Source organism: Salvelinus alpinus, chromosome 7, assembly GCF_045679555.1.
Source record: "Salvelinus alpinus chromosome 7, SLU_Salpinus.1, whole genome shotgun sequence".
Classification (NCBI taxonomy): Eukaryota; Metazoa; Chordata; class Actinopteri; order Salmoniformes; family Salmonidae; genus Salvelinus; species Salvelinus alpinus.
This window is the reverse complement of record NC_092092.1, coordinates 12,391,502-12,412,299: the sequence shown is the minus strand read 5'-3', so window position 1 is coordinate 12,412,299 and position 20,798 is coordinate 12,391,502. Positions and strand designations below refer to the sequence as shown.

Here is a 20,798-nt window from a genome sequence, read left to right as displayed (position 1 = left end):
TCCACTCATTACCTGTATTAACTCCACCTGTTTGAACTCGTTACCTGTATAAAAGACACCTGTCCACACACTCAATCAAACAGACTCCAACCTCTCCACAATGGCCAAGACCAGAGAGCTGTGTAAGGACATCAGGGATAAAATTGTAGACCTGCACAAGGCTGGGATGGGCTACAGGACAATAGAAAAACAGCTTGGTGAGAAGGCAACAACTGTTGGCGCAATTATTAGAAAATGGAAGACGTTCAAGATGACGGTCAATCACCCTCGGTCTGGGGCTCCATGCAAGATCTCACCTCGTGGGGCATCAATGATCATGAAGAAGGTGAGGGATCAGCCCAGAACTACACGGCAGGACCTGGTCAATGACCTGAAGAGAGCTGGGACCACAATCTCAAAGAAAACCATTAGTAACACACCACGCCGTCATGGATTAAAATCCTGCAGTGCACGCAAGGTCCCCCTGCTCAAGCCAGTGCATGTCCAGGCCCGTCTGAAGTTTGCCAATGACCATCTGGATGATCCAGAGGAGGAATGGGAGAAGGTCATGTGGTCTGATGAGACAAAAATAGAGCTTTTTGGTCTAAACTCCACTCGCCGTGTTTGGAGGAAGAAGAAGGATGAGTACAACCCCAAGAACACCATCCCAACCGTGAAGCATGGAGGTGGAAACATCATTCTTTGGGGATGCTTTTCTGCAAAGGGGACAGGACGACTGCACTGTATTGAGGGAAGGATGGATTTGGCCATGTATCGCGAGATCTTGGCCAACAACCTCCTTCCCTCAGTAAGAGCATTGAAGATGGGTCGTGGCTGGGTCTTCCAGCATGACAACGACCCGAAACACACAGCCAGGGCAACTAAGGAGTGGCTCCGTAAGAAGCATTTCAAGGTCCTGGAGTGGCCTAGACAGTCTCCAGACCTGAACCCAATAGAAAATCTTTGGAGGGAGCTGAAAGTCCGTATTGCCCAGCGACAGCCCCGAAACCTGAAGGATCTGGAGAAGGTCTGTATGGAGGAGTGGGCCAAAATCCCTGCTGCAGTGTGTGCAAACCTGGTCAAGAACTACAGGAAACGTATGAACTCTGTAATTGCAAACAAAGGTTTCTGTACCAAATATTAAGTTCTGCTTTTCTGATGTATCAAATACTTATGTCATGCAATAAAATGCAAATTAAATACTTAAAAATTATACAATGTGATTTTCTGGATTTTTGTTTTAGATTCTGTCTCTCACAGTTGAAGTGTACCTATGATAAAAATGACAGACCTCTACATGCTTTGTAAGTAGGAAAACCTGCAAAATCGGCGGTGTATCAAATACTTGTTCTCCCCACTGTATATATTTATTTATGTATTGTTATTTTTACTTCGGTATTACTGTGTACTTCATTGAGCGGCAGGTCTATAGAGAAGTTCCTTTATTTTCTGTGTTGATCATTACAATAGTCACTGATCAATAGTAAAGGTTGTATTTGTGTTGGATCACGGTCAGAGGAGAACATTGTCTGGTACACCCTGCTAGCAAGACAGCTTCCCTGCAAACCTTAATCAATAGTCTGTGTTAGACATGATTTAATGTTGTCACCCCTCCCATTCAGCGGCTCTATGTGTAACAGAGATCTTTTGCCAATGTAATTAAGCATTGATTTTTTTTTAAATGTCCCAACCCTAAACAATTAGACTCCTGATAGGTTTGAAAAAAGCTGCTTGTACATAGTCAGAGTTTTCTTAGGTAACATGCTTTACTTTTTCTTTGACCCGCAGGGCTATGATGATGGATATGACGGTGAATATGATGACCAGAGTTATGATGCCTATGAGGAGAACTACAGCAATCAGTCAAAGAGGTGAGTTAGTGAACAGAAGGCATGCTTTGCTTACTTAAAGGCCCAGTGCAGTCAACATTCTGTTTCTCTTGTATTATATTGTATAACAACTGATGAAACTAACTCTGTAAAAGTGTGAAGAAAAGGGATCAGTGTTATTTCCTGATAGTTGCTGTTTGAAAATGCAATCTACACAGGACCTTCTAATCAGCAGGTTTGTATGGGTGGGTGTTTTGGCTTTCTATGGTGACATCAAATCAAAATGTATTGGTCGTGTACATATATTTTGCAGATGTTATCGTAGGTGTGTGCTTGTGTTTTTCTAGCACCAACAGTGCAGTAATACCTAACAATACAAAACAATACACACAAATCCATGAGGTAAATTAGTTAATAGACCAATAACAAAGAGTTCCAAACCTCTGCCAATAACAGCTAGTTTTCAGTTTTCCCCTCCCATCTCAGACCACTCCTAGGCAGTCCTTGCAAAATTCTTGCTTGAAAATATTAATTTTTTTACAGTAAGGTATTAATTGTTACACAGAAATGATTTGATATTGATATAAAAACGGCTGATTTTTTCCTTTAAGCATTCCTCTTATTGCAAGGTCAAATTTATTTTGATTAAGTATGAAACTCAGTTGAATACACATGCACATACTGGGTACACAGACCATTCTCATTCATTTAGAACATTGTCAATTTCTCAGTCTTTGTCTATCCACTTCCCCAACATATTGATTTTTGTTCTTAGCTGGAGTATTTGCAATATTACTGTGAAACAACCTCTCCCCGAGGGCACTTTGTCTTATTCAGAAGGTTTTTGGTGAAGTTTGACAGTTTCAGATAAGCCCTTTTTAGCCCTTTTTAACTTATTGCATATTCATAGTGTTATACCTCTGTGTTTCCTTTATATTTTTTTTATATATCCATATACTGTACTTCACACATCGCTTCAAGTTAAATCTACAGCGCAACTCATTCATGGGGATTAAAGAATGAACACTATGTACAGTCTGTTTAATCAGAGGATATCTTTTCTTTTCTTTTTGAACTTTCGATTCCATCTGTAAATATTGGACTAACATAACCAGTATTTTTGATCAGCCTTATAGTATCAGCGCCCCATGTTTCCCTCTTCTAAATAACCGTACCATTTTTAATAGACAGCCAATCAGGATGGCAGTTAATCCAAAACGATTTTAGAATACAGTATCTTGAGGTGGCATCGCTGCACGGTTTACTGTGAGGCTGCCATAAGAGGGTGGTGTAGTTGGTTGTGGTGTTATAATGACGACTCATCCTCTCTGAGACGTTCTCAACAAAATATAAACTCTACTGCATTAGTGACAGGCCCATTGCCCTTCGTAAAGAGCTTGACTAATGGAAGTTATTATCCTCCTCTTTATCTCAACATTGTTTTTGAATGATCTTTTTATCTATTTTAGCATTTCTGAATATTACGAATATGGCCATGGAACCAATGACGAAGCCTACAACAATTACGGTAAAAGCATAACGCATTTTACTTATTTTATTCATACTGTTCTAATGCCCTGAAATGATTGACACAAACCGACTCAATATCCCTGTGTTATTCCCAAAGCTTGAATATTGATGAGCTCTTTAAAACCAAGGCTATCATAGCCTCAATCCACCGCCATTATAAAACCTCTATAGCTTCTCCTTTCCTTAAAGAGGCAGTGCAGTCAAACTTGATTTTCACGTCGAAATAACACTCTGAAATTATGATAATGCTCTTTTAGTGTAAAAAAAATGGCTAGAATTTTAGTGTGTTCAGAGATTTTTGCCCACAGCATGACATCACAATCTGATCTGATTATTCTGACCAATGACTGGTCATCCTCATCTGTATATGTATCATCCTACTTTTAAGGGGTAAGCGAGTAGGCTCTAGAATCTAGACGGTCCTATCCGCCAATCAGGGCTGTGTATGTACATACTGTATATTTAAATGTGTATCAACGCACACACACAACTGAGCATTTTCAATGATAAAAGAAGGAAAATAAATGATAAAAATATGTTATTTTCATGAAATAAACACACACAGTGATTTATTACAAGTACAGTGAAGATTTCAAAATACAATTAAAAAGACTGCATGTGGGCTTTAAATTGGACTACCTGCCAGGCTTTGATGAAACACAGTCATGGCTCTGAGCCCTCACTAGAGAGTACTGGCAGCTCCTCCATCACTATCCATAGAGGAGATAATGTTTCACAGATGAGAGTTAAAGAAAGATGCCCCATAGTTTTGGCCTAGGCCTGGTCATTCAGGTCCAAGGACCAGCTTTTGTATGTATTGCCCATTGTACCTTTTGGCTAGCTAGCTAGCTACAGGCCAGGGTTTGATTGGAGATGAAGCACACCACAACGTGTGTCAGTGATTGCCCAGAGGCCTGACTGATGCCTATTGAAAAGATGGAGGTGGACGTTCCGACCAGCGTTCTGCTTTTTTAACATGTGCCCTCAATGTGGATTAGATTGGATACCGGACCAGGGATGCTGCTTCTCTTGGCTCTAAGCCCTCTGCTCTCCACTGAAGCTGGTTCTCTGAGCCCTCTGCTCTCCACTGAAACTGGTTTCCACAGTGGGTCTGCTACAGAATGGTCCTTCATTATCATCACCATGAATTGTGCACCAGGGTGCTGAAGTGTGGACGCAACAAAAACCAAAAGGGCAATGATTTGATTTTCTGCTCCATCAATACTTTGTGCCATGTAACCAGCACTCTGCACAGCGAAGGACTGTGCTTTTTATATCATTCTAAAAAAGGAGCTACATCCTGAATGAGCCAGAGCTCAGTTTTCAGCCGACAGAGGACAGAACGCTCATGTCATTAATTTACTGTGCTGAGAGCAGTAGCCCCAGTGGTAATGGCAGCAGAAAACAAGGACCTGAGAATGCTCCCATGGACATGCATGCCCTTGTTTAGAACGATTAACGCCCGAGATATGACAAGGATTTTCTATGGTTTGAGTAGCCTGTATTAGCGTAACCCATTTCCAGCTCCCCCAGCAGCTGTAGCCCGATCCCATGTGACAACATGTTGCATGGTATTGCCTTAAACGTGTAATAGTCTCATGTGACGCAGTATTGCCCGTAGAAAAATGATGACTTGGTCTTATTACTTGGTATGAAATGTGGATGAGGGCATACAGGAGTGTCTAGGGGCACACTGCTCTGTATTTTATGTTCTGCAAGCTTCATGGAGCCTTGATCCCCAGCACATGATGCATGATGACACCACAGCTGTTATGAAGATGCTAATTGATCATTAAAGGAGTATGACACTGCATACTCAACCATTCAAGTGGAAAGAACAGTGAGCACGAAGCGAAGCAAGTCTTTGGAGGGAATCATTGAGTTGGTCATTGACCAAGGCCAGTTTCTACAGGGAAAATGTCAAAGCTGCTTTATTACTTACCTACAGATACACTTTAGTAAACAAAAATATCGGTCACAATTAAACACGTAGCAGATACAGCCAGTAGTAAACAAAACATTGCTCAGACCGGTTGGATTGAACCCTTAGTTTGTTTTGACCTACTGTAGTTTGTCTTTAGTGTACCAATTTCTTTTATAGTAGTTCCTTACTTTTACCTTGGTTTGGGTTCTTATCTTACTATATAATGTTGTCTGAACTCTACCTCTTGCAGAAGAGGAGTGGACTACAACCCGTCCGACACTCAAAGCCCCAACAGCAAGGCTCTCACGAGGGGGCTACAGAGAACATCCCTATGGTAGATATTGAAGGTGCTACACATCTGTGACCTCCGACATAAGACAACCTTACGATTGTTTTTTTTTGTTTGTTTTTTTACATTCTCCTCCCTCAGGATTTGTCCACAAAGGAAGCACATAGCTACAGTAGATGACCCTTAACCTTTCACACAGTGTCTCTATGATTTTCTTGATAACATGGGCTCTTTTTTTAGAACAACGAGCAGAGAAAACAAAAGAGACACTTGTGTTTCAATAAGCTACATTGTAATGTTGTTCTTGGTTGTCCATAATTGTTTGTCCCTCAGAAAAGAAAAGCATGAAGTTGTCACAGAACTTGATGCTTCATGATACCCCTTAGTGAACTTTGATTTCATCAGGGTGACAATAGGATGCTACTATTGAGTGAAGTTAACCAAGTTTATAAATAATTTTTAAAATATTTGTTATGATGTTAGAATTTGATCTTGTAAAACTAATTTAAACTTTTTGTGTTGGGGTTGAAAGCAATCAGCTATGTTTGTAGCTTACTACAAGTGCTCTGTTCTGTGTTTAACTTGTATTTGTAAATAAAAACGTATATTAAAAAGACCATAAAGCACCATGTGTAAGCTTCTCTAAATAGGTGGCCATAAATTGGTAAATTTGTTTTTCCATAATTTGTTAATAAAGCTGAAACTTTTGGGTAAAAACAGAAACATTTGAAGTACTTGTTTCTAGCACTAAATGCCTGCTTGGTTTCAGGTCATTGCTAAAATGTTGTTTTTTTTAATACAGAAAGTCCACAAAAAATGACATTTCGAGACTTTCCCAGACTTGTCTTTCGTAATTTCTGTGCAACAGTATAGATAACATGCATTAACACGATAAAGAATCTTTTGTTAAATAATTTCAAAGTAAGATATAAATTGTTCCTTGAATCTTGGTTAGTCATATTAAATGTATAATGTTTAGACTAATAAATGGATTTTTAACCTATTTTCTAAGTTTGACCTTATTAAACACAAATTCTGATTGACTTGTTTGCACTAGCATGTCTCTGAGAATGATATGGCGATAAAAGAGGTAAGAAAGTCCCCCTATACTACCATAATATTGTCTAAATGCCTTCAACCTTTTCAACTTGGCTCATATACAGTACTCGACATACAGTATGTGAATATTGTAGATATTCACACTCGTATGCCATCACTGAGTGAATGAATGGGATGGACTCAGATTGCCGTGTCTTTTATCAGCAATCCATCAGTGTCTCTGCTATCTCTCTCTTTTCCATTTTTCTTATTCAACCTTAGAAAGCTGCATTTGTACTGTAATTTCCAGTGCTTTTAAATATCACCTCTGCTGAAGGCCGTTTAGAGATCTGAATTCTGAAGGCTTATTAAGCGAGTAGATCGTGGGACTCAAAGGATGACTTAACCTTAAGCAGGTAACCCTAATAATAACTATAATGTTGCGTTTGCCAATTATAAATGAATATAAAAGTTACTTACACTTAAAAAAGTAAACCTGTCTCTCCTAACCCCCAAATAAGAGCATAGACACTCTAAAACCACTAATTCATGTTAACTAGAGACTTCAAAAATGACTGATCAAAATGAAGAAAATAGCACAACAATCCAATAAAGACACTAAAACTAATATTAATGTCTTAACAGCTAAACTTGAGCCATATAACCAGAAAACAAAACAATGCAATAGTTCTTCTGAAATCAAATTGTCATATTCCTATGGCTTTTGTCCTACCCTGAATTGGTTTACTTTTTTGACAGTAACATACTGTAGGCTTTACATTCTGTGTACAGTCCACAACGTTGCATCGCATGCAAACAGGAAGTAGTTCAAATAATTGGTATTTTCCATAGTCTGACACATTTGTATTTCATCATGTTTGATAATGTATGAAATGATTTGTCCAATCTTAATCACATTGTTTTCCCCCTACAGGTGTAACATATTGTGTGAACTGTTCAATAAGGGGAGTGTGAGAGGTAAGTTGAACCTCTTAAGACTAAAGTGCCCCATTTTTTTGTGCACTAGATTTACTGGTAATTACTGATTAGATGCTTACATTACTTATTTTATTAATTTCCCACTGTTTTGTAACTCAGAATACATGGTCCTTAGAAAAACAGCTCACCAGATCGACTCGTTTAAGACACAGACATCCCCAGATTTCCTCTCGAGAAGGCAAATGGAAATATATCACTTTTATAGCTGTACGATAAAGAATAAAATTAAATAATAATTTGAAGAAGTAATTATGTATGGAAGCCTGATTTAGACACAAAGCACAGTAGAGCCAAGATAAAGCATCCATTTCACAGCACATCTCCCATTGTCGAGAGGATTTAAATGGCCAAAATGTTTAGATGTTCACAAATTTCCCACATTTGGACATTCACTCATGTCATGATATTTTGAGTAAAGTAATAAAGGTGAAATATTTTGGTTAGATGTTCCTAAAACTATAATATGTCTATATATAGTTTCAAAGTATGACAAGGCTGATTCATTCACATGTCATGAATTCACTATGATATCATAATATTTCTATATGGTTTGTTTTACTTGTATTGTGTACTAGAGCATCTACATTGAAAAGTTTTTTTTCTCAGACATAAATAAACAATTCCAGGTGAAAGCCAAAGGTCGTAGCTTTCTAGGGAGGGGAAACACTACTACATTATTCAAATATTGCCTTCTTGCTAGATTGATGAATACAGCCGTTAATTCATTTTCTAAACTATCGTTATAAGGGAAGATATATAAAGTACATTGTATTCTGGCGTCCAGTAGTTGCATGAGTAGGCAATTTGCCATGATAAAGAGCTTTGAAGTTGTTTGGCAAGCATCCTATTTCAGTCCCCACTTCGCCCAAGGGAAGGGAATAGTTGTCTCTAGAATAAGCATGTTAGTTAGACAGAGAGCAAGCCTGAGAGACCTGCAACTTCTGTGTTGCTGCTCCGATTTCTTAAAAGGATTAATTTTACCATGATATTGAGTTCTGGGCAGTGCTACTTCAACACAACAAAAGGAGAAAGCAATTAATATGTACATTTCCAATAGTGCAAAGTAAACAGCGCTGAATACTAACGCTAGCTTGTTGTTCCTTGGAAGGGGACTGGTCCATCTGTCTATTATGTGATGGGGAAGCAGATTGTGACCCTGTTTGTTGTTCTGTGCACAATGCTTTGCAGGGATTTTCATCTTAATGCATTTGCTCACTGCATTGTGTACCTTTGGAAATATAGCAAAATACACACATTCAAAACATGACATTGTACATTAACATAAACTAATAGACACACATTCAGAATATGAAAAGTTACATTAACATAACAAAATAAAAATTACACCTACCATAAACATTACCATAGTAATGACACCTCAATGACAATGTTCATTTTTAGCTACAACATTTTACAATTTGAATAAAACAAGATAGGTTGCTGTAATGATGCTTAGCAAACACAGGAATAGCTTGCTGTTGGACATTTGCAGTTTCTATTGCTAAGTACCATAGCATTCCCTTGACAAAAACCCTCAAATGGAGAAAATGTTTTTCCTTTCTTTTAAATGATAGACTTGGTTTAAAAATCAAGCAAGTAGAAGAACTGCATGTTTGAGTAACACAATACAATGAATCATATACTAAACAGAAATGCATAGCAGCAGATACATGCTCGAAGGTAAAGTCTGTGCTGAAGGATGCAGTCTTGTTGGATAGAATGTACAGATTAATTGCACACGAATGCCAGTCTTTGGGGAGTATCTCTGCTCTAATGGAACTGTGCCCTTCTACTGCAATGCTGAGAACGTCTGGGTAATTAACAGTTCAATAAAAAAGGATGCATCCTTCTTCGCTATTTTAGCAAGGCAAATCTAATGGTAAAGTAAAATAGTAATATCTAGTTAGACCAGGGGTTTTCAAACTGGGGTCCGCAGACCCCTAGAGGTACTGCAGGGGGTCCACAAATGTTTATATTTTTAGCAAAAATATTTGTTGGGATATTTTTATGTGAAAAAGTATTATTTCATGAATATCCCTAGCTGCATCAGAATGCCATCGTGGATACCATGTTTATGTCTCTGCGTCCTCCAGTATGAAGGAAGTTATTTAGTTTCACGAGCATAGAATTGCAGGAAATTAGCTTTAAAACTGCAAAATGTTCTCTGTTCCATGTCAAACTGTAGAATTGCTGGAAATTAGCTTCAAAACTGCAAAATGTTCTCTACACCGCCAAGATACATTTTGAGCTACTGTAATAAACTATTTCGTTCATACTTCCTCTTCCAACTAACTGTCTACCAAATATCTTCATTTTAAAATGTTGTTTACTTCTACTTGCCATTATCATTCACCTTATGATAATATTGTTTTTTCCTAACATAATGATTGGGGATCCCTGGGTCTCCGGTTTGTCTGGGCGGGGTTCCCTGGTCAAGAAAGGTTTGAAAATCCCTTAGTTTGAGAACACTGAACTAAGCATAGTAATTGTGGAAGATTTTTTTAGGTAACTTTTTTTATGGTAGCCTAACTGGTTGCCTATTTTAAAACAGGGTCCCATCGGTAATTAGTCTGGTAAATACGAGGCTACCCTCAATCTAGATTAGACCACAAACATAAACAATAGAGATGTAGGCATCTCTACCCTTAAAGAGCTGGGATAGAGTTATTCTCTGCCCTAAAACCATTGCATTAATATGCAGCTAAACTGCTCTCTGTTCACCATTCATTTCCTCATGATTGGCATCACTATCATCAAATCTCCCTTAAACAAAGAGATAAAAAAACAGAATGGTGTTTATCTATGTGAACGCAAGGTAATTATTGAGATTGACATTCCATCCGAATTAATTCCATGCTGTTAACCTCTACTTTTTTTCGGGGGGTTTCACGGTATTGAGGGACAGCTGGCTTGGCTTAAATCCCCTGCAGTTTAGAGCATGCCAGTGGATTTATTAACATCTGGTGACTCACATAATACACCCATAACACTTCCCATACCTTTCTGGAGTAGGATCCCATTATATGTCTTACCTGAGGTCATACAAGGAACATGACGTATAAATGTGTTAATCTTAAATGCCTTAAGGGCTGAGCTGGGATCTTTTTTACAATGTACAGGTAACTGACAAAAGAAAGGAAACACCTTTACATAAAGTGTCTTAATAAGGTGTTGAGCCACCATGCGCCAGAACAGCTTCAATGCACATTGGCATAGGTTCTACAAGTGTCTGGAACTCTATTGAAGGGACTCAACACCATTCTTCCATGAGAAATTCCATCATTTGGTGTTTTGTTGATGGTGGTGGAAAACCCTGTCTCAGGTGTTGCTCCAGAATCTCCCATAAGTGTTCAATTGGGTTGAGATCTGGTGACTGAGACGGCCATGGAATATAGTTTACATCGTTTTCATGCTCATCAAACCATTCAGTGACCACTCGTGCCCTGTGGATGGGGGCATCGTCATCCTATTGGGGCATAGCCATGATAGCCAAAATAATGGCCTGCCCAGTAGTTTTATTCATGACCCTAAACATGATGGGATGTTAATTGCTTTATTAACTCATGAACCATACCTTTGTGGAAGCACCTGCTTTCCATATACTTTGGCCTAGATCCAATCAGCTCAGGCATTAACCCGCTATAGCCGACACCCACATAGCTGGTGTTTTGGCAGTGTCGGAGGTGTAACTGCGTTAGAAATGTCAAATCGGTGAGCTGCTGCTCGTGTGGTCATTGTCACGAAGCCACACCCATCCCACTCGCGTTAGAAATTCAGAATGAGAAAGTGTAGGCTATATAGAAATAATGACACTCAAATGTAAAATCATTCAACGAAATAATGAGGATTTCTATCAGCCTAATTGAGGTGTAGATTAGGCTAGCCTACAGCTCAGTGTTCAAACTTGTAAAAAAGGCTGTATTAGATTTATTTTAATTAGACTCTGTGCAGCCAATGGCAATGTCTGCTTTAGGTATAATACTGGGTGCCGCTTGTGGATTTGACTGCTTTTATGCAGTTCCACCTCCGATACCACCAAAACAACCGTTATGCGGGTGTCGGCTAGTGCAGATCTGACAGAATCTATCCCTTTGTATCCTCATTTACTGAGGTGTTAGTGTTTCCGTTATTTTGGCCATTACCTGTAGATATAACGAGATGCAGTGATAGTGGCCACTGGCCAGCTCAGATGCTTCCTGTCATTTATGTCTTTCTGAAGCAGCGGTGGCGTAGTGGGCAGACTGATCTTGATAAAGACTAGCCACTAAATAGATTTTTCATTAATTTCTGAATTAGATATTAGATAAACCTCCTGCAAACTATTCTCTATGTATTGATTGCAAAAGTACTGTACTTGCCATTCATTTAATACCAAACCTCATCTGCAGAGCTGATTATTACCATCTATCTGGTTTAAATGCGTATTACTGCAGGTGCGAAGGATCATGAATAATTTACTCTTGCGTAGACTTTGTTAAAGTATGTTGCAGTAGCTTCGGGCATGTGCTTGATGTAGAGGGCAAGGCAACGTAGCGCACTTGTGTCTTTATAGAGCATTACCTATAAAGTGATTAGATTACCTTAAATCCTTGTACATCAGTTCTCATTATTATGGAATAAATGAAATGCAATAAAATGCATTTTACCATTTTGCTTAGTTAACCCTTGGTCTCTAGTCTTGCTATTTATTATCACAAATGGATGTTCATTGAAATGTCAGTCCATTTTAACAAAATATTTAATAGACAACAGACTCTAGTAATGACGACATTTAACCCTGAGTTGGGCTGAATACAACGTCTACGCTCCCTGTAAGCTGGGAGTGGATTGAGCCAAGAGAGGGATAGGACATATATTTTTGACCAGATAGGTTTGACATACAGTACTATACACAGGGCTTTGGGTCTGCTAAATAAAACTGACAGTCTGCTCTAATCAGGGTCACACAGGTGGAAACATTTTCATCTTGCAGTCACGCTTCTAGTAAAGCCTTGTCACAGCCACACTTCGAAAACCATTTCCTGAGCATCTAATTTGTCTTCTCTGTCGAGTGCCATGTTAGTCAATGAAGTAGCTACACACAGAACTGGATTACTAAAACCTTGAGGATAATTGCCTTTTTTTTGGCCAAGATAACACAGTTGTGTGAAAACATGGCTCAGAAAACACGCTCTCTTAATTTAAACAGTCCATAAAGAAACACTAAACTGTGCTATAAATGTCTTAATGTATCTGGGCTATAAGTTAAGATCCTTTATTATTTTCAGTATGATGCCAAATTCATAAAAGACAGTTGTGATTAATCTCAGGTTCCAGTAAAAAAAAAAATGCAAGAGATCAAACCGTTGTTTATAGAAAATATCACACCTCATCGAGTGTTAAAAGGATTCTAGTTGAACAGCACGGTTCCAGAGAAGTGTCTTACTGATCCTGTAATTGAATTCATGAGTGTTTTAACACGGCAGGATAAAAACAGCCCAATCAGCTGATGAGGAGCTGCAGCAGCTCCCAAGGAAGAGGAGGCTGCCACTGTCATCCATAAATTATGCCTTTGGTTGACTACATTCATAAGTCAATTAATGTTAGTTCAAGGGATTCGGGGAAATGCTCATTTGCTCATGCACCATAAGGGAATTCACCATTGCACATTTGCTCATTCACCATTGCACATTTGCTCATTCACCATAAGGGAATTCACCATTGCACATTTGCTCATTCACCATTGCACATTTGCTCATTCACCATAAGGGAATTCACCATTGCACATTTGTTCATTCACCATAAGGGAATTCACCATTGCACATTTGCTCATTCACCATAAGGGAATTCACCATTGCACATTTGCTCATTCACCATAAGGGAATTCACCATCGCACATTTTCTCATTCACCATGAGGGAATTCACCATTGCTCATTTGCTCATTCACCACAAGGGGATACATGAACACTATTCTGAAGTAGCACTTGAAGTAGTAGATCTCAGATCGCTGCATTTACAATAGCCTTGAGCACTTTGTCTCCCACATTTCCTTAGGTATGTCCCTTCTTCCTCTCTCTATTTCCTTTAATATTTCCATACCATTTACACATCTGTTTCCTTTCCTGTTCTCAAAACTCTCAGTATGGAACACACAGTAAACTCTTCCCTGGGGACCGCAGAGTGCCTCCGCCTATCTGAAGTGCTGGGCACAACCAGAAATTAGCCTTGTGCAAATGAGCATGGTAAGTATCTGGAAGCTTTCCTGCACGCCTGCTGTAAAATTAATACATTTTGTCCTCAATACCTGTTACAAAGAAACCTTTCGACAAACTATAGGGGTTGGGTTGCCAAAGAATGGGCACAGCCTTTTGTTAATGAACCCTATCAGCCATTCGGAGAGAAAGCCAGTGCTTCTAGCTTTCTGCTCTGAACCATAACTTATATTTGTGCTGCAATCCAAAACCCGAAAAGTATGTTGGCTACAAAATATCTTTATAACACAAATAAAAGGCTGTGTATGTCACAGCAGTTGTGTCTCCCAGCAATTAGGGGTTGAATAGGTACATATAAGAGTGGAAAACATAACCTACATACAATCAAATGCATATTCAGGTTTCAGTAAAAGGCTACTGATTCATCTGTTGTGAGTTCTTTGTTGATTTTGAAAAGCTTTTGAAACCGTTACATCTAGCCTGTAGAGAGGGATTTACTTCCTATCTTTTCACACTCTTGTAACATCAAACGATTTGCTGAAGGACAACTGCTGAAGGACAATTGGGCCATTTTTAAAGGCTTTTGAATAACGCCTTAAATAATATTTTTTTTTCATGATGAATTGTGTTTGTATGTGTGTGGGGTTGGGGGGGGGGGGCATTTGTAGATTGTAATCAAACAAACATTTAGTTTAATTCTTTCATCATACCCTCTGTCTGCAATTTTATCTTGATCAATTTGTCTTGATCAATTTGTCTTGTCAATTTTGGGGTATAAAATGGGTAAATCATGAATACCAAGTCTGGTCCACAGGCAACAAGACATGCTTGCCTAATGTTATGTTCTGTGACAGCAAAGCTTGAAATTGTCTTTGTGAACAGCTGGCCTCCTCTTTGCCCTTGACTTTGAAAGCCATCTTCTCCCTGAGCCTGAGCCACTTGGCTCTCAGCAGGTGCAGCCTGTTAGGAGTGCCCCAGACCAGATTTGCATGGGGGCTGTTTATTTGCCGTTATGACTAAGGAGTGATTTGTGTTGCTGGGCTGAAAGACGTCTGCCAGTGCCATTCGTGTAGCCTTTGCCAAAAGCCACTCTCAGATCCATTTTCATAACAAGCGTGTTGCCAGCTTGACACAAGCCAAGGGCTCAAATCCCCCAGCCTGCTATGAATGTTGGTGTACATTTCTTAAAGTGTGTGCCATTGTTCAGAGTCGTCTCACATACAGATTACCAATGAGTCATTACCAGAGCTGGATTCCCAAAGACAATAGCATTAGTCATTGTTCGGTTAAATGTGATGTATGCAATTGTCAGAGGCCGAGGTGCTTCAAGGCTTCTCAGATCACAATTGATTTTATGTAGAAAATTATTGAATGCGCCTATAAATTGACCAATGTTGAATAATTGTACCGTGGTGCAATGCAATGAGTCACCAGGTCAGATATGGCATGTTAATTCCTTTAACGTCCCTCAAATGAATCTAATAATTATTGACTTTTCTGAGTGTGTGTAATGTTCAAATGGATCATTATCCCCCATTGGTAGTGGAAAGGAGTTAACAGCACAGGAGAGCAAAGGAGGAGTGTACTTTATGATTGAGGAGGAATTCTATTAATCCAAGCTGACAGAATCAAAACATTTGACAGTGATATACAATGACACCATCTGTTTGTAGCGCATTGGCACTGGCTTATTTTCCCCACACAAACACAAACATGACATAATGCACTTGGCTTGGCAGAGTCAACCTGGGGATTTGGGAAGGAATCAAAGACACTTGCAAGTCTTTCAGTCCAAGACTAACCATTGACAGTAAAATAAGTAAACCCATGTTATATTCTGCATGATTATGTTAAAATGCTGTACAGTATATACCATAGTAACACTGCAGTTCACCCTTATTGTACTCAAATGCGCATATGAATGTTCTCCACCATTTTGGCATGCAGAGAGAGATTATTTGGAGCAGATGTAGGGGGTATTACCAGGGAAGGATTCACTCACACAAGTTAATAAGCAACACCAGTTGAGTTTTCAGCTGAGCGCATTACCCAGGCCATGCATGAAATGGTTTCATTTTCCATCACTGTTTGTTTTCCCTGATCATTTCCATGATAGAGAAAGAAAACGGAATTACTGTTGTTGAACCTATTGAGGTGTACAGCTCCCCAGTCCTGCCAGTTCACAAATGAGCTTGGCATCTGGGTCGATTGCATGGCAAGGATGGTGTCTGCATAGGCTCAGCACGCAAGGAAGTGTCTCATGCCAACCACTGCCAGTGACTGACTGTGTCATGCCTGCTCCCGCTCCCCTTTTCTGGCGCTCGAGGGCCATCATTACACACACCTGTCACCTCTGTTACACACATCAGCGCTTCATTGGACTCACCTGGACTCCATCACTTATTGATTGCCTCCCCTATATCTGTCTATTCCTCAGTTTCATCCCCGTGTCAGCATTAATGTAGTTTTTGTTCCCCCTGTCCCCCTTGTTGTGTTTCATGTTGGTTAATTATTGAATATTCACTCCCTGTATTTGCTTCTCGTCTCCCAGCATCTGTCCTCACAGAATGCTGACACCACAACATCAGGGAGATTTTTGTTGGTGACGTCGAGTGCCACTCCCGGGGGTGCCTGTTTGTGACGTCGAGTGCCAAGGAACCGGGGGTGCCTCAGCTGGCTCGTCAGGCTTCCATGCCTTAGCTGGCTCGAGAGGTTTTCTTGCCTCGGTTGGCTCGGCAGGCTCCCATCCCACGTCATTCCTCAGCCGTCTCGTCGAGCTCCCACGCCTCAGCCGGCTGGTTGGGCTCCCATGCCTCGGCTGGCCCGGCAGGCTCGCCCAGGTGGGATGCCGGGTGGCGCCCCTAGAGTACTGTCACGCCTGCACCCGCTCCCCCTCTCTGGCGCTCGATGGCGCCAGGCGGCCCATCATTACCCACACCTGTCATCATCGTTACACACATCAGCGCTTCATTGGACTCACCTGGACTCCATCACTTATTGATTGCCTCCCCTATATCTGTCTATTCCTCAGTTTCATCCCCGTGTCAGCACTAATGTCGTTTTTGTTTCCCCTGTCCAGACGCTCCTTGTTTTGTTTCATGTCGGTTATTTACTAAATATTCACTCCCTGTACTTGCTTCTCGTCTCCCAGCATCTGTCCTCACAGACTGGCTGACTGGCATGGGGAGGCGAGGGGGAGAAGATAACGGGTGTCTAGACCAGACAGCAGTCAGTGAGCCTTTGCTCATCACCACAACTGTCTTATTTATTCAGGAACATCCACAAACGTACAGCACTCAGTAGTTGCAGTTTCAAATTGATTGCAGTTTCAAATTCAAATTGCAAAGAATAGCCACAAAGCCATGTTTTCTAACTTACCCAAAGACTAGAATAACACCATCAAGAAGATTGTCAAGCTGTGTCTCTTGCCTGTTTTTCAGATGTGCAAATGGTTCTGTGGATGTGTAGCATGTTCCCTGTCCATGTCAACAAGTCAACTTGGCCAGGTGAATGCCTACAGTTTATCATGCATGTATTTTATCATTGTGATTAAGTTAGCCATGTCATACTAGTTTGTTGTGTTTCCATACAACCTTAATTTCCATTGAATTGCATGCTTATACTGTAGTTTTGATTGGATTTGACTTTGATACAAGACATCAGCTTTTGTTATTGCTGAAAAGTTGAGCAGAACTTACACTCTTCCCTTGAAGCAACATAAGAGGTTTTCCCAGTTCACCGGGGTTTTTCCCCCAGTTCACCGGGGTTTTTCCCCCAGTTCACCGGGGTTTTTTCCCCAGTTCACCGGGTTTTTTCCCCCAGTTCACCGGGTTTTTCCCCCCAGTTCACCGGGTTTTTCCCCCCAGTTCACCGGGGTTTTTCCAGTTCACCGGGGTTTTTCCCCCAGTTCACCGGGGTTTTTCCCCCAGTTCACCGGGGTTTTTTCCCCAGTTCACCGGGTTTTTTCCCCCAGTTCACCGGGTTTTCCCCCCAAGTTCACCGGGTTTTTCCCCCCAGTTCACCGGGGTTTTTCCAGTTCACCGGGGTTTTTCCAGTTCACCAGAGTTTTTCCAGTTCACCAGGGTTTCACTCGTTCACCAGGGTTGTACTGTAGTAAGTATACTGTAGTTTCACCAGTATCACCTCTCCTACCTTTTCCATCCCAGAGAGCAGATCATTGCTATAGACATGCTATGGTACCCAGGGGAAAGCACAGCCACACTTCCCCACTGCCCCTCACCCACAGCCACACTTCCCCACTGCCCCTCACCCACACTTCCCCACTGCCCCTCACCCACAGGTGCACTGCACCCTTGATGTCAAACCCACATTGACAGAGAGTAGCCAGGGGTTGTAGAGAGATATGGTCAAAGGGAATACTGTAGGGACTGGAGGGAGGCATACCAGCCATGATGCTCAACAGATAACTTTAAGGCTCATGGTGAAGCACAACAAGGACAAGAGTGTCATCTGCCAAAAAGAAGTGAGGAGGCTTTATTTGTATGTGCTAATTATATATGTCACTTATTTTCTCTGTTTCTAAAGCATGCTGTCTATAATTTCATTTTCTACACAAAAGCCCCCAAAAATGTATTACGGGCATGCAGAACTAATAGATGTTTACTCAACTGTAGCTCGACCTGAGATATTTCTTTCGTTCTCTTTCCCCTCACTACAGGCAGTGAAATATACGTGCTGTTTCTGTATTGTATTGCCTCTGCTGCCATTCTACTGTGTTGAACGAAGGGACAAACAGGACAAATAAATTCTACATTTGCTTTCACTTAAATGCTGACATTGTATGTAATGAGGGTCGTATGTGATGAGGTTCGTATGTAATGAAGTTCGTAGGTAAACTAAAACTGTGCAGTTAAAAGTGTGCTGTGCCATTGTTCGATTTCAACGCAGATATCAACACAATAGGTCAACATGTATAATTCAGCAAATGTTAGTGTATTTACATTAAAATCACTTTTTATCCTACAGAATTTGCCTCTGTAAGTTTATTTGCAAAGAGCAATTGTTTTTGTTATACAGTATGTATTGTTGTTGAAACTGATATCCTCATTGTACAAATACCGTTGACAAATACCATTGACATGGCCTCTTAATTGTCAACTCACTCTTGGCAACTATATGCAACAACAAAAAAATGCAATATATTGTCCTGCTTTTTACCAAACAGCAGCACAGCACAGCGACCTTGAATCCCGGACAGGCTAAGAGGTATTGTCATCTGGAGCCTGTTGTCATAAACAAATAGAGTGCCCCCTGGGTGTGTTCCAGCCAGGTCTGCTAATAAATGATGTGCTTGGTAGTGCCAACATGAGCGTGTTAATTCATTAGGAAAGTCGGGGCCTACCGCTGGCACCCAGGCCAGATGTCACAGGCACATTACTGTAGAGGCCTGTCAGGAAAGTCAAAATTGAGCAAACGACAGTGGCCAGCTACAGTATGGCACATTCCTCAGACTGCTCTCTCAGGGTGGGGGGTGTTTGGGATAATGAATGATGCTGTCTGGACATCTGCATATGCTAAGCCATGATTAAATGAGGTACTTTCATGAAAAAAGAAAAAACATATGTTTTAGGCTTAGTTATAATGAAACACATCATTTATGGTCTTCATTTTCACAGTTTGTTGCAAAGTATATATATTTTGGTCTGTTAGTAGTAAATCTAGCTCTTTTGGCCCCTAGCGGTTCAACTACCAATGAAACCATGATGTAGAGGTCACCAACCTTTTCTGAGTCAAGATCACTGTCACAGTCAAAAAGCAAGCCGAGAGCTAACGCTCAGGTTTTGTTTTTAAACATGACTTACATTTTTTTACATTAATCTAATACAAATTAGGTTTGTGAAGGAGGCCTAATACATTATCACAGCATATTGGCTACATGCCTGGCCTGCCAATATTGTTCCTCTCAGACCATATATTTCAAAACTCGAGCTTTGATAACAAAGATCAGTTGTTGTAGCACTTGCAAGGCACAGCTGAGCATAAATTGTAATAATTAACTTTTTATTTTACTGGACTGATCTGCATCTGATTAATGGTAATGCTGGGAACTCTGGAATTCCAAATTGGATGACCGTAAAAAAAATATTTTTCCCAGTCGGGTCTCGTTTTTTCCCCCCCGAGTTCCCAGTTGTCTTCAACGGGCTGAAATTGGAAGTCAGAGATTTTTCGATTTCCCAGTTCCCAGTTGTTTTGAACACAGCATTAGTCTCAGCGAAGGGAGGGAGAGAGCAGCAGAGGGTCCGCCTCTCACGGTCCCTGCTCTCTCCTTCCGTTCCTCCTATGAGAATGACGATGTTGTTCCTATGACAAGAAAAAGTGAAATATTCCTTGATATTAAAATAGACACGATGAGCTGCTAATATTAATAAAAACCCAGGCCTATCGATACACTTGGCTACTCATTCACTGCAGCTGCAGCGTGAGTGGAGGTAGGGAGAAGTGTGTTTTATGTTTTATAATAGTGTTGAATAGAATCAGTGTTGAATTAAAAATGTTGACAGTGCTAAATAAAAACAGTGTTAACAGTATTGAAAAAAACAGTGTTGACAGTGATGAATAAAAACAGTGTTGACAGTGCTGAGTACTCCCTCATAAAAACTCCCTCATAAAAACAGCAGCTCTTCGCTGTATTCTTTGACAATCCCTCTCTGGTCAAGGTTTTAAAAGTTATCTAACTTTGCTGTGGCTGGGGTTGTGGAAGCTGTAGGCATGGTGATTTGAGCTATCCAATTGCCCAGCACAATAGACACACTTCATTTAGCTACAGGTCTCCCAGTCTGCCTGGTAGGTGGATTTGTCTTTTCAGACAAATGAAAAGGTTCAAAATGGGAACAATCTGCCTACCCGGTGTACATGGCTTCTGAATCAAGTGCACCTACCGCCAATAGCGCAACACAATTTTTAAAAAGGAAGGCAAGCCTTTATCACAGACTTTATCGTTGGATTTTCTACAGAAATGTTTGGTGACCGGTTGGTGACCACTGCTCTACATAATTTC

At 40.5% G+C, this 20,798-nt stretch overlaps 1 protein-coding gene across 7 annotated transcripts in view; it reads left to right on the top strand.

The window, feature by feature from the left end:
* LOC139580471 (KH domain-containing, RNA-binding, signal transduction-associated protein 2-like) overlaps positions 1–18,764 on the top strand; it is a 126,934-nt gene extending 108,170 nt beyond the window's left edge. For 2 of the 7 annotated variants that reach the window (XR_011676046.1, XR_011676042.1), the window contains 6 exons: positions 1,768–1,850; positions 3,278–3,336; positions 5,513–5,596; positions 7,524–7,567; positions 13,710–13,810; positions 16,332–18,764. Coding sequence is in view for 2 of the 7 variants with exons in the window: in XM_071409205.1 (XP_071265306.1) it covers positions 1,768–1,850; positions 3,278–3,336; positions 5,513–5,596; positions 5,693–5,718 (252 nt within the window). In the remaining 5 variants the exon portion in view is untranslated. Of the gene's footprint in view, positions 1–1,767; positions 1,851–3,277; positions 3,337–5,512; positions 6,555–7,523; positions 7,568–13,709; positions 13,811–16,331 lie in introns of those variants that run through there. The other 5 variants (XR_011676045.1, XR_011676044.1, XR_011676043.1 and 2 more) reach the window with 5 other exon arrangements.
* Positions 18,765–20,798: the final 2,034 nt, after the last annotated feature.